The sequence below is a fragment of the Ranitomeya variabilis genome, chromosome 6, assembly GCF_051348905.1.
Source record: "Ranitomeya variabilis isolate aRanVar5 chromosome 6, aRanVar5.hap1, whole genome shotgun sequence".
Lineage (NCBI taxonomy): Eukaryota > Metazoa > Chordata > Amphibia > Anura > Dendrobatidae > Ranitomeya > Ranitomeya variabilis.
The window spans coordinates 353,104,113-353,118,424 of NC_135237.1; the positions used below are offsets into that span (position 1 = coordinate 353,104,113).

The 14,312-nt window shown below is 42.1% G+C and overlaps 1 protein-coding gene across 4 annotated transcripts; it reads left to right on the forward strand.

The window, feature by feature from the left end:
• The first annotated feature begins 10 nt into the window (after positions 1–10).
• On the forward strand, positions 11–9,698 carry RBM24 (RNA binding motif protein 24). Of its 4 annotated transcripts, none has more exons than XR_013216957.1 (6): positions 11–735; positions 1,437–1,560; positions 1,645–1,699; positions 2,285–2,411; positions 6,881–6,965; positions 7,617–7,742. XR_013216957.1 is itself a non-coding variant. In XM_077269937.1 (4 exons), exons 1-4 carry the CDS (start codon positions 568–570, stop codon positions 7,960–7,962), a joined length of 693 nt encoding a protein of 230 aa, XP_077126052.1. In that variant the 5' UTR covers positions 14–567; the 3' UTR covers positions 7,963–9,698. The 4 variants fall into 4 exon arrangements, 1 of the variants encoding a protein (XP_077126052.1); XR_013216958.1 differs by having other exon boundaries at positions 2,285–2,395; XR_013216956.1 differs by lacking the exon at positions 6,881–6,965 and having other exon boundaries at positions 2,285–2,395; positions 7,617–7,752.
• Positions 9,699–14,312: the final 4,614 nt, after the last annotated feature.

The following is a 14,312-nucleotide window of genomic DNA, read 5'->3' on the forward strand; positions in this document are numbered from 1 at the left end:
GCCGCCCGGGACACACGCAGCAGGTGCACAGGCGACCAATAGGCAGCGGCAGGACAGGCTGTCACCGCCCACTCCAGGGGAGGAGCTTGGAGCCCGGCCGGTTGCTCATAATGCAAAGCAAACAGGGAGCGGGTTAGTCCGTGTGTAAGAGCGGGGCTGGAGCTGCGGAGACCAGGGGCAGGGGCAGAGGCGACCCAGGGGCAGAGGCGACCCAGGGGCAGAGGCGACCCAGGGGCAGAGGCGACCCAGGGGCAGAGGCGACCCAGGGACAGAGGCGACCCAGGGGCAGAGGCGACCCAGGGGCATAGGCGACCCAGGGGCATAGGCGACCCAGGGGCAGAGGCGACCCAGGGACAGAGGCGACCCAGGGACAGAGGCGACCCAGGGACAGAGGCGTGCGGGACACCCTCCGGGCACCTACCTCACAGCAGCACGCCCTGCCGCCGGCGCTTGGCTCAGCAGCGGCCGCGGGAGTTACCGGTCACCTGTCTGCCGTGCATGAGTCTCTGCGTCTCCTGAGAGCCAGGTGTGTGCGGACGAGGGCGCAGGAAGGCGGCATCCCACAAGATGCACACTACCCAGAAAGACACCACCTACACCAAGATCTTCGTCGGGGGGCTGCCCTACCACACCACGGACTCCAGCCTCAGGAAGTACTTCGAGGTGTTCGGAGACATCGAGGAGGCGGTGGTGATCACGGACCGGCAGACCGGCAAGTCCAGAGGCTACGGCTTTGTAAGTACCCGGTGGTGGGGCAGGTGGAGGCCTGAGGTGAGGGGGGCCCAGCGGGTGGGCACCAGGCGGGCAGCCCCTGTGCTGTGGTCCTGCTGTCGGTGCCCGGCTGCTGGCCATCCCTGTCCCCGGTCAGCGTGGCGCTGCTGCTGCTAGTGTGCTCCCTGTTATAAGGAGATGAGCCCCATTATTATTACTTTTTCTATTTTCCAACTTTCATATGACGTGACCCCCGCGCCCCGGTGTGGCCACGGACAGGACATTGCTAATGATTCTGCTGGTTTTGCTTCAGTCCAGCGAGTGATTGGGATGTGACCTACGTGGCTGGTTCTGTGTGTGTGTGTGTGTGTGTGTGTGTGTGTGTGTGTGCGCGCGCCTGTGTTTGGTAGATACTAAAGTCACCGAAAAGTATAGCCGCCTTTTTGATAAATCAATAGTGTATATAGGGTAAGCTTGTAATATTGCCATAAAAATCTATATTTTGTCTCTCTAATCCTTCACTGATCTTTAGGCCAAGTCTCAGATACTCTGTGTTCCGTGTAGACAGTTTCTCATTCCGCAGATGACAGTTGGTGCTTGTGACATTCTATGCCATTAGCCAGGGTTCTAGGCCATCCATGTGCTGTATGCCAATTTTGGGACCATCTTAGAAGCGCCATGTCAGGTACTTGTTTATTAATATATTCCTGATTTCTTTGTTCCAGGTGACAATGGCTGACAGGGCTGCAGCCGAAAGAGCCTGTAAAGACCCCAATCCTATTATTGATGGGAGAAAAGCCAATGTGAACCTGGCATACCTGGGAGCCAAGCCCCGGATAATGCAGCCAAGTATGATTTAGTTTGCAATATACAATACGGATGCAAGAAATTGCTAATGTAGATTGTAAATGTTTTTTTTTTAACTTTCCCTAGGTTTTGCATTTGGGGTCCAGCAAATTCACCCTGCACTTATACAAAGGCCTTTTGGGTAAGTTTAGCATGTCTAATGAAATGTGACGTCAATGGAAAAACTATAGTTTGATTCAGTCGCTTGGCATATTGTACATCTATGTACATAGCTAGCTTTCATGGCGCCATAGTTCAGTCTGAAGCCCAGCTCCTATCCATATCCTTCAGCTCTCTCCCATTGCTGATTATTGGCCGGTTACTAGTGATGAGCGAACGTGCTTGGATAAGGTCTTATCCGATCTTTGCTAACAAAGTGGCTTCAGCGTGATCGAATATTATGCTCTAGTCCACGGCGACTCGAGCATATTATTCGATCGCGCCAAAGTTGCTTGGTTCGCACCCGAGCATGCTCTGATAACCTTATCCCAGCACTTTCCTTCATCCCTACAGGCTACACCAAGATGAGAGCTGTTCTCTAACTGTTAATGTTTGTTAACCATAATATTTCCTCTTTCCTCCCAACACATTTCCAATTTCCAAGGCCCAATATATTTCAAGGTAGATTATTTTCACTTATCCAGAGGAGGCACAGCTGTCGGACCCTTCTGTACAGCAATAATTTCCAGTGTTGCTCAATGTGATCTATCTCTTTCTAATCTGACAGGGGTCGTTTACAGTTAAGATAACTGATGGCAAGGATTTGGTGATAAGAGATGGAATAGTTCTATTTGGAATTAATCTATGTTACCAGTAGACTCAGAAAACAAGCTAAATGGTGATTAAAGATGCATGTATGTTGGTTGGTTTTATTTTATTTTTTTAGTGTATATTAGCTCCTAGATTTGTGTGCCTTTTCCATTACAGCCATGAAGTGGTTTTTCACAGCTAAACTGTGTGTTTTTTTTGTTTTTTTTATTATTTTTACTGTTTCTTTATTTCATTTATTTTTTTTTTTAATAAATCCTAGTGAAAACTGAGTTGTTTGGGGTTGGGAGGGAGCCTTGACTTGTGTTTATTTTGTTGAGGAGTGTTGACTTTGCTACGGGGAGCAGAGGGCCCATCTTGGCTCTTTCTTCAAAGTTGCAGCTTGTTGCTCCTTTTTAACCATATATTGTGGTGATTTGATATTTATTTTTTTTTTGCTGTGACTTTTACGTTTACATTTTCAGCTTGCATGTTCCACACGTTTCCTTTTTCGTTTTGTTCTCTGATTAACCATGTGTTCCTTTGGGCTTTCTAATTTCATTTCCTTCTATACATATATATTTTTTATATATTCAATTTTTTTTTTTTTTCTTTTTTGCCATGGCTGTAAGGTCTTACAATGGATCCAAACCATTCCGTTACTTGAGCAACAAACTGATGTCTTCAATTGAGATGCCATACCCAGTTTACATGGCACTTTTATTAGCATGGATTTTTTTTTTTCCTCTATTGGTTTGATACGCTTTAAACTTGCAGTCCTAATTTTGGGTTTGAAACTTGTTGGTTGGTTTTGTTGCCAAAAGGATGTTTGCAACAAAGTAAGCATTCTATCAAATTATATAATAATCTAACAAACGTTGGTATAGGACTGCAACTTTAACCCAATGTTTGATACTCTACGTTTCACACAATGTTCCTCCTGAACCTATATTGTGTTATAATTAGTCACCCAGTGCCTTACATCCAGGAAGGTAATTTTCTGAGAAGAAAAAAAAAAAATTGACTATCAAAACAATAGATTCTCGTGACACAATTACTACTTGAGTCGTCGTTTATGGGTTTTTGTTTTTTAGCTTTGATCTTTAGTCTATTTTTGTTGAAAGCTGCGTTTACCTCCACCTAGGCAAAATATCTGATGCATTTTTATGTAACTTATTACATGGCAAACATATATAGCTGCCCATTTTGTTCTTGAATAACAAGGTTTTTTTTATTTGCAGACCAGACGTTTTGATTCAAACACCATTGCTGCGCTCCTTATTTTTTTTGTATCTAGATTACATGCTTGACCTTCACAATGGGTCAATGTTCACTTTGGCCATATAAAGACATTTACACTGCTGGCCCCATCTCATGTGTCAGTTCAAAAATAGCCCTACAGCAGCTTCTGCTGTCAGTCGGGAAGAGTGCAACAGGAGGTTGGAGTATGTAGGACATCCCTAAAGTGCATGGTGTAAGGATAACGCTGTGATTGGCCTTTACTGAGAATAATGCTAATGGAATGACAGAGTTAAACTTGGAACAATTCTGCGCCCCGGGTACATTACTGTATGGGGCATGGCAGCACTAGTTTTGTTTGCCAGCTTAACTTGCAGTATCTGCACGCAGTTCTCACAGATCTGCCTCGTTAAGTTAATATTTACAAGCAGGAAATCCCAGACAAATTGTAATATTAACACAGATCATCAGCAGGGTAAGAGGCGTCTAGCATTGGTGGTATTGATGGGTTTTTATTATTGAATATAATAAACATGCATAGAAAAGGCTTCATTAACATCACATGCTCTATAGCAAACACAGCTGCTCTGAGCGCACAAAGTTGTGGACACTGAATGCGCTTTGAATTGCATTACTGCTAAATTAAACTGATCAAAATGTGCGACGAGCCTCGTATTTGGAAGTGTAGACTGTAGTTGTAATTCCCCCCTATATTCTTATAGTGACCACTTATACATTAGAGCAAAGCAGGCACTGCAACCTGGACTACTACACTTATTTCATTTTGCTAGAAAGTGCTTGACACTTTAGCTTTTTGCAATGTTGATGGCAAATGACGCTACTAGTGTGATAACACCTGCTGATCCTGAGTAACTGGATCCCATGCACAATCCACTACCAATTACTGCATCCTCCTTTCCACACATTCCTGATCAATATCAGGTATTGACTAGAAGCTGGCTCCTGTGGATGACCAAATAAACGACCGTAATTGGCCATCCAATTTAATGTTGTGTTTTTTTTCCAGTGCCTGGAAATCATTACAACGGTTTTATTTGATAAGTTAGTAAATATTACTTGGAGGTTGTCACCAGGAAAAAAAAATGGTCAGTTTTAGGGATACATTTTTTTTTTTAATCACCTTTATGGTTCCAGGGTTATCAAGGGGGCATTGCGCATGTTGGGCTGCCCTGTATAATTGCCCTGTGTGCAACACCCCCCTTCTTTGTGCTAGTTTTTGTGGCCATTTTCCCCCAGTCTATTGGCACACATTTCTGTGACCATGTTGCAGGTTTAAAAGCAAAACAAAAAACAAACAGCAGTAATAACATGGGCAAAAACTGCCCACTTTTGACCTGGTGACGGGTCTTTGATTTAGAAGTCAGTGAGTTGACTGCATTCTCTGGTGTACATTCACATCACCTATCTGAGTGTTTAAAGCATTAGTATACTTAAAGGCAGATATGGCTTCATATTGGTCATATGTTCTCATTAGCCTGCAGTGACGTCAAAATCTTACCATTTTCGATACTTATATACAGTAATATTTTTTTTATTTTTTTTTTTAGGCAGTTTGTCTTTACATTCTAATATTCAGTAATATCAAAATGTTTTTTTAAAAATTCATTATGCTAGGCCTTGATGGGATTATGGCATCTGGCACATGTATCATACACTGGCTGTACTCTCAGAAATGATTGACTCTGAAATGCTGCAGTTTCAGAGGGAAACATTCTTTTCTCCCCTCCCACAGATGGTGCTGTGTGGGGGCTTGTTTTTTTTTTTTTTTTTTCCTTCTTCTTCTTTACAGCATTCACTGATCGAGTTAATTTTAGATTTTGATTAGATCAGTCTTTTACCAAAGTGGTAATACCAAATGGTGTGGTTTTTATTTATTTATTTATTTATTTATTTATTTTAAAGGGAACCTGTTGCCAGGATTTTCCCATTATAACCAACGGCAACCACTTTTTAGTCCCATGTGACAGCATTGTAAAATGATGTATTGATGACTCCTCCAATTTTCCCTTTAAGGCATAAAAGATGACTCTTATTATATTGTCCTATGGCGCGGGCCGGTACAATGGGCATCACTGGTCTTGATATGGCACCTCTTTTCATGTGATGCCGTCTTCCTTATCTACCTCGTGTGGATGACTCCTATGTCGACCAGTGTCCTCCCTTCACACTGCTGCACAGGTGCACTTTTCTCTGCCCTACCGAGGTCAGAGCGAAGTACTGTAATGCTCATGCATCGGAGCTCTTTGGCCTTTCCCCATGTATGCACAGAACGGTACTTTGCTCTGCCCTCGAAGGGCAGAGAGAATTGCACCTGCGTAGAACCATGACGGGGAAGCCTTCTGGATGACCTGTTTTATTGCATTTTGTTTGTTGTCCTTTAAAAACAAAATTGGTAATCTTGCAATCTTCACGTTAGACTGACCTGTCTTTGGCCATGTTCACATGTCCAGTACTTATTTCTTTCCCTACTTCCTTTTGTAGTTTGCACATCTTTTGTTCAGTAAAAAAAACTGGATTAAAAATGGTCATCTGTTAATGGAGCCTTTTTTCAGTGCTGCGCTTGCGTAGCATGCTAGAGGTCTCTGGATCTGTTACAAACGGATTTATAATGGCAACCAACAGGTCTGTTAAGCCAATCCAGTTTCTTTTATTAAAGCTAGGTATGTTAAAAAAAAAAAAACCTTTTTTTTTTTTTTTGTGTGCTCCATTTTGTATCAGATCTGGGTGGGGAGGAGTTCAAACAACGAGACATTGAACATGTGAACACAGCCTAACACCTCTCTACACAGTTGATGACACCGGATCCACCATTCATAATAGTTGACTCTGCTCTTACCTTTCACAATGACATTTGCAGACTGTGTTTTAATACAAAAGATGTGGTCAGTGTGTTCACTGTAGGTGGTGTGTGCATGTGTTTCCTGAAACAGGAAGTTGGTCTAAAAGCCCCAGTGGCTAGAGCGAAAATTGCAAGATTACTGCTATTGATCTTTGAAATGCTGTGGTATGTTTAAAAGCCCTCCAGGGTCCATTCAACTTGGGTGACTTGTCCAAGAGATGGTCCCTGTTGGCCTCTCCCTGCCTCACTCATGAGTGACAGGTCTTATTTCATATATAGAATCACTTGGACAAAGAAACTGATTCATAAGCTCCAGGTTTAACAAGAATCTGGTGGGCACCTCCTTGGGGTAAAAACACAATTGGCACAGAATGGGACGACTTTTGAGCTCCATGTATTTTGTTTGAATTGTCATAAAGGAAGATATTACCAGTTATCGATGCATTGAACTACATGGGTGTTTTTGTCTAACCCTAGGTTTCTTTAAATCACAATTACTTTTTCTTATTTGTCTGGCTGAGAAGTAAACCAGCTGACTCGAAACTGGAAGTATAGTTGACGGGTATTTACACCAATTTGCCTTTAAATCCTTGTAACAGTGTGATCCACACATTTGAGATGTCATGCTATGGAGTGTGACATAGCATCTGAAAAGCTTCCACACTACACATTGGACAAGTTTTCTGCACTGTCTTGAATGTGTGACTCTGCTGTGTATTCCACCACTTCAGTTCTTTTGTCGCCTGCATATGTTTTTAAAAGATATTTGAAAGGGTGACTAAGGTTGCAGAGATTAATGTGTGCTGAGTCTGCAGAGTATTTGTAGGGTTGCCACGATAATATATGTATCTTTAAAATAGATGTTAGTAGATATATGAAAAGCATCATAAAAAGCAAATCTTTATGATGTGCAAATAACCATTGTGGGCTTTTCCTCAATCATTTTGATCACTATTGAAATATCAGGTTTAAGTAGTGAAACTTCTGGGGGGAAAAAAATAATTTTTTTTTAAACCATGTTCCCACTTCCCATATATAGTTTTTGCTTGTATTATAATGTTATTGCTATTGTGGCAACCCTATGCACATAATAACCACTAAATTGTGAAATGTGATAACTGATGGACACATAGGTAAAATTACAAGGTTTTGGTCTTCAGTGCTCTTTCTCTACTCAAAGTTAATTTTGCTTTTTTTTGTTTTACTCCAATAGGATTCCTGCACATTATGTCTACCCTCATGCCTTTGTGCAACCAGGAGTTGTAATCCCACACGTGCAACCAACAGCTGCTACTGCTGCCGCCTCTACAAGTCCATATATCGACTACACTGGAGCTGCCTACGCTCAGTACTCTGCTGCTGCAGCCGCCGCCGCTGCTGCCGCCTCTGAATACCCATACGCTGCTTCACCGGCTGGTACAGGATACGTCACCACTGCAGGTTATGGCTATGCAGTCCAGCAGCCACTCACTGCTGCAGCCCCAGGAACTGCTGCAGCAGCAGCTGCCGCTTTTGGGCAGTACCAACCACAACAATTGCAGGCTGACCGCTTGCAATAGCACTTAGACTTTTGAAGATCTCAATCATTATCTATTTTTCTTGTTTTCTGCCTTCCAGTTTCTATAGATAAGACCATATTAAATTAGACTAAATGGCTTTAAGGAGAAACAAAACTGCTTTTGGACAGAAAAATATTCTGACTCCTTTGTAGTAAGCATCCAAGTTGCATTAGGAGAAGGAAGGTGTTTCAGGCATATTCAGAAACTCCTCTTGGTTTAGCATATACTTTTTTTTTTTTTTTTTTTTGATCAAAGTAACAATCCATAAACTACAGAATTTATTTTTACATAATAGATAGAAACTGCCTTTTACTAATTTGAGAACTTTTTTTTTTTCTTCTTTTGACAATGCATTTAAACCAGGGAAATATCAAACAGCAATATGTAGCCTGTAAAATGTGGAAAGCACAAGCTGTAATGTATTCACACTGACCTATTGCATTGGTGAGAGACATGCGGTTGGCATCAATGTGCTAGAGGCACATGGCCTACTGGTTGCATGATGGATAGGCACCAAAGCTATTATCTCAACTGCCCTCTATATCAGTGGAACTATGGGGCTAGTGATGTGGAATTAACGGGTGCAACAGCTGTACAGACAATCAATAACACAGACCGTTCTGGAGAGAACACATCACTTGTGCTTATTTGATGAGCTTGTCACATTCTAATCCCTCTCCCCATCCTGTTTCGCTTTTGGGAAACTCTTAACTGCTGGTGTCAGCTATTCTGATTCTGAAATGGGATCAGCCCCCCTTCCCCCCCCCCCCCCCCCCCTTACTACCACAGTCTTCTATTTTATTACACCTTTTTCATAGCTTGTGAATGAAAACAGGAAGATACTTGCAAAGGTTAACCCTTTAAGGACTTTTTTTTTTTTTTTTTTTAATATATGCAAAGAAAATACAGGGCCCCTTATGGATGGTGAGGGACCACTGAAAGTATTTAAGTAAAAAAGTATTTATCAGTAAGTTTGTACAACTTTATTCTACAGTTCTTTAAGGGTTAATTCCACCTACTTGTACTGTGCCTTAACTGTAATGTTTATTGAAAGAAAACTATTTATTTATTTTGGGAAGTTTTACTATGGTGCGCTCTAAAGAAGGGAACTTTAGATGCGTCCGAGACATTATATATTCATCTCATGGTATAAATTATTTAAGTAAGTTTAGATGTAGTAAATATTAATCTAGTCAACTGAAATGTTGACTTGGATTTATTTAATTCTGAATGTGCACTGTGTAATACGATCCCTACTTTAACACTTTAGGATTTTACATGACAGCTGTAGACTTTTGCCCTTTTCTTTTGCCTCCCTTTCTTTAAATAAGACCTCTTGAAGCAGTATATTATACATTTCATTTGTATGTAGGATATTTTTTTTTCCTCCTTTCCCTTTTCTTTACTACAAGAAAAAATGCTGCTTTATATGAAGACTTGTTAAACTGCAATACTTGGCAATTTTTATTCTCAACTTGGACATGAATATTTTACACTGTATTGGGTTTTTTATACTTGAACAATTTCATACAAGGGAAGAAAAGACGGCATAATTTTTATGGACATTTGTCTAAATGTCACTGGATTTCTTTTTAAGTATTCAGAAAACTAGCCAGTGTTACGTAATTGTAGACAAGAATCTTCAAGCATATTATTTATTCATTGTTACTTTATAACAGTTAAGACCTATTAATTTCACTTGTATAAAAATACAATAAAAATATCTTATGGCATTGTAATTTTATTTCTTAATGCACATATAGGTACGTTGATACACATATAGGTACGTTGATACTAATGCAAACAAGCAAAGATGTAGAAATGACTAGTTCTGGTCTATAGGTTGGTACTACACATTCTATGCAAATTCTGGGATCTTTGGTCCTGTTGACGGGCATGTTAGTGCTTTGAAAGCTTATTTTAAATGTATATACAGATAGAGCTGTCAGTCACTCATGGGTTGGACCAAAGATCCCAGAAAGAGCAGATTATTAAGACATTGGTTATACTGCATCTTTTCTGATACAAACTATATATCAAACCCTTCCCCGGCTCTGTAACATGATGCCTGCAAATTGGACTGCTTTTTCCTGGTTACTCAACCATCTAGTGAGTGTGTTAGCCCTGATTCCCAGTCATCCTATTGGTCTCCTATCCCAAAATAATGGTGTCATATGTTCCGATTAAGCTGTTAGTTCAGGGATGAAGTCCCGCAGTCGGGTTAGGACTTGCCACCATAATAAGTTATATAGTTCAGGGAATAAGGTGGAACAGCAGTAGAAAATGACTGCTGCCAGTATGGCTCATGGTATTTGATCAGTTCTGGCATACACAACAATATACCCCTGTGTATGATTTATGGCAATAACTGTGTATCTAGTAGGTTAATGATGAGTGCATATGGCGCTACCTGTGAAGGACTTGCTATTTGTGGAGACTGAAGGTAAACAAAATCTTGGAGAGAAGATAAGTGGCATCTATCATGGTCACTGTGCTGCTCCTGTAATGTGCTAATGTTTCATTATCACCGAGGTTACAAGATGCAATTTCATTTTGGCGCGTGTCCATATACTGTACTGAGAACATTCTATTCCTACTGTCGGCCAGCAATGACACTGCCCCTGTAATCTGCTCTTTGGTTTTGTCTCATTTGTACTTGCTGTACTGCTGGTTGGGGTCTTGGTAATTCTACATGTGAATATCAGACGGCCTTTTCAGAGCGTGATGAATTGTAGCTTCATGACATTCTCTGGTTTTTCTATTCTACGTAGCGCAATGTTCCAATGTCTGTGCAGCCTTTTAATGGCTGATGTTTAATGAATGAACCGTGGAGCAGCCAGCATTGTCTATGGATAGCACAGTATTTTGGCTTCAGGGCTTTCCCTTTTTTTTTTTTTTTTTTAATTCTTAAAAGCTTTTCTTTGTCACAGACATTGCAGCTTTACCAAATATCATCTAAGGTTTATGTACATTACCTTCACTGCTCTCTCCTGTACTTAAATGAACATTTATGGAATATGCATGCTTGTGCAAATGGAAGCTTCAGGCTGCCTGCACACAATTACAGTATGACCCTTTTATACAGTGGGTAATAGAATTATATTAAGCGCTGCATTGTATGCCAAATGGGTAAGTGTGAGATTCCAGGGTAAAACTTCACTAATTTCATAGCATCTTTAGCCTAAGCATAAAAGGAAGATAAAAACAGTATATGTAACCCCATGTTTAGATGTGCAAGATAAACACTGTATTTAAGGGTCCATGTTGCATATCACAATCACATGCTTGCAACATTTTATTTGCTTTTAGACAAGTCTACAGTTGGCCTGTGTAAATACGCTAGCAAAATGTTCTGATTTACCGTATATATGCTGGCTCTTTGTAAGAATGCGTTCTTTGTCTTGAATGCATTCTCATGGGCTGCAAATGCAACTCATTACTAAATAAGTAACGCTTCAAAACATTCACAGGGGTCAAACCATCGGCAGAGTTCTGACCTAAAACTGAAATGTTGTCTTGTATTTGCTCACAAATGACAACTTTTCCTGTTTTATACAAGTCCCTGCCAACTGACAAATTCATAATTTTATGCCATAATTGGCGAAAATTAAGATATAAATGCACTTTAGTTTCTGACTGTAATACATTTCTTGCATTAGTGCCTGGCAGCTGAACGATGCCTCTCAATCAATTGGGTGCAAAGAGTACTCCAGATGAATTTGGACTTCAATTTAGCTTGGCACTGGTACTTTTTATCAGGTAAAAGGATAGGTCTTTTAAGCATAAGTGACTCCTATATGCTGGATCTAATGCAATGTGCTAATTCTGGTGTGGCTACGGGCAATTATTTTTAGACAGGAAAGTCCAATGACTAGGGACCTTCCCAGCCTGCCCTGCTAATATAAGCCAACAGCTGTCTGCTTTACCTTGGCTGGTCATCTATCTCTTAGAATGGATGTGCTGACATACCAAAGGGACAAAAATGCAAGTGAGCTGAGGTACAGGATTTATGCGTAAATACAGCTGCATGAAAGCCTGAACAAACCCTGATCATGGGAATGTACCCCCCCCCCCAAAAAAAAAAAGAGAAAAATAAAAGCGCAAGATAAAATCATTCTCCTTTTGCTCCCATAAAAATAAAATGATTTAAAAAAAAAAATATACCCATTTGGTATTGCGGTGTAAGATCAGACTTTTCCAGTCAAGATATATATTGGGGGGGGAAAAAAAAAAAAAAAACTGCCTCTGATGGGTAGTAAAATCGCTATTGCCAGTCAGACGGCCGCTATTCCCATGCTGGCAGATGACAGTGGGAGCCCGCAGCTGTGATCGGACGTAAAAAGGTCACTAGCGTCATCTGATGTGACTGCTACTCCCTTCAGCCTCTTGCTGCTAATAACATTGAGAGCAGGCACCAGCTGATGGGAGTATTCATCAGCCTGTACTCAAAATGAATAATTAAAAAAAAAAAAAAAAGTGTGGGTTGGGTTCTCCTGTTAAAAAAAAAAATAAAAAAATTTGTAACTAGCCAGGCAAAACTGACAGATCCTTCGGGATCTGTAGTATTTCTCTAACGTTGACGTATATCTTCCTGATGGTAGTGGGGCTTTCCCGGAAAACGGTTGGTGTGCAATTGATAGGGACTAGTGATGAGCGAATATACTCGGTACTTGAGATTTCCCGAGTATTTGTAAGTGCTCGGAGATTTAGTTTTCATCACCTCAGCTGAATGATTTACATCTTTTAGCCTGCTTGATTACATGTGGGGATTCCCTAGCAACCAGGCAACCCTCACATGTACTCAGCCTGGCTAATAGGTGTAAATAATTCAGTTGAGGCGATGAAAACTAAATCTCCGAGCACTTACAAATACTCGGAGGTCACCTGAGCGTGCTCAGGAAATCTCGAGTAACGAGTACACTCGCTCATCACTAATAGGGACGTGCTGAGCCGGGTATCACGCAATTTCTCTTTCCTTCCGCATACCGAGATCTTGTGTCACCTGTCTCCTCTGTTGCGGAAGAAATCTCAAAGCAGATATCTAATTTCCCCCATCTAAGCGTGTGGGTGCTTACGTCCTGTCTCAGGGATCTTTTCTTCATGGTACACGATGTCGGTAGTCTCTATCTGTCAGTTTGGCACCTCGATGTAACGGGAGCCACCTTAGTCCAGCGAGCTTTTTGTCCCCGTCATGTCGGCGCAACCTCCTCTCTACTGTCCTTCTTGACCGTTAACCAAGCTCCACCCCTTTTTCTCCAACCGCGCTCTGCCTTCCCTCCAAATCTTCCTGGTCTCTCGCGCTGCAGCTGGAGCACCTGCTAGGCCCGTGGAGTACTAGGTACCGGGGTGGTCACGGTGTCAGTGGCCCTGGGCATCCAGTAAAAGGGGGTTAATGAAAATGGGAATAAAGTCTAAAGAATGTTCGTGACTCCACCTGTGGTGCTCAGCCAGGGATGGCTGACGCTGCTTAAAGGGGCGCACTGGAGATGATGGTATTGCAGCTTAGCACAGGTAGAGCTTAGTCCCCAGGGCTCCTGATGTAGTTAGAAATGATGATAGATGGTGAAGTGCAGGAAAGAATTGGAGGACACAAGGCTGCAGTCTCTTTACCTTTTACTGATGCAGTTCAGGTACAGATTACAGGTGATCTTTAGAATCTGTGCAGCCTGGAAGCGATTCGGAATCCCCCTAGCCAGGTTGGGTTGGAAGCCTTCCTTACTGTGCTGTGTTCTTAGTCCTTTGCTGCCTGGGGCTTCGTACAAGGTCCGCACTCACACTGTCCTTTTAGGTGGACATTACCTGCATGGCAAGCAACTCAAGCCTTTTTACAGGTGTCCCTTCTCGTGGTGACTCTGGGCTCTATGGCTCTATCTGCTGCTGTGCCTTCGGGTGTAATGGTGGCCAGGAGACTTGGAATCTCCTGCCTGCCGGTTTCTACTTTGGAATTCCGGCCTCCGGTTTCTTGCACTTGATCCTGGAGGGAGTCCAGTTGCAGCTCCACTCGTGTCTCCTGTGCTCCTTCTCCCCTAACTCCTCCTCCAGCCAGAATAATATGTAGGAAAGCTACCCTGAAACCAGGTTTAGCGCTCCCCCTTTGGGCCTGGAGTCAGAAAATTGTTGCATGTGTTACCTGTTAAAGGGATCCTTCTCACTTTCAAGCATGGCATCACCCTCTCCGTGAGGAAGGCAATACCACTGTGACAACCAGACTCCTGGGGAGTCACACAGCCCTATTAGCTTGCCCGTGCTCCCTTCTTCCCTGTATAACCTGAGTTACAGTCTCGTTGGTTCCGGACCCTTCACGGAAAAGATCTGCCTGGTTCGGGTCTTCTCCTTACATATGTTGCCCC

What these genes read in the sequence shown, in the direction of transcription:
- RBM24 (XM_077269937.1), top strand. Translation starts at nt 568, where the DNA reads ATGCACACTACCCAGAAAGACACCACCTACACCAAGATCTTCGTCGGG. An exon ending in GCCCCGGATAATGCAGCCAA is followed by an intron (nt 1,561 to 1,644) that starts GTATGATTTAGT and finishes AACTTTCCCTAG; the next exon opens with GTTTTGCATTTGGGGTCCAG. An exon ending in CTTATACAAAGGCCTTTTGG is followed by an intron (nt 1,700 to 7,616) that starts GTAAGTTTAGCA and finishes TTACTCCAATAG; the next exon opens with GATTCCTGCACATTATGTCT.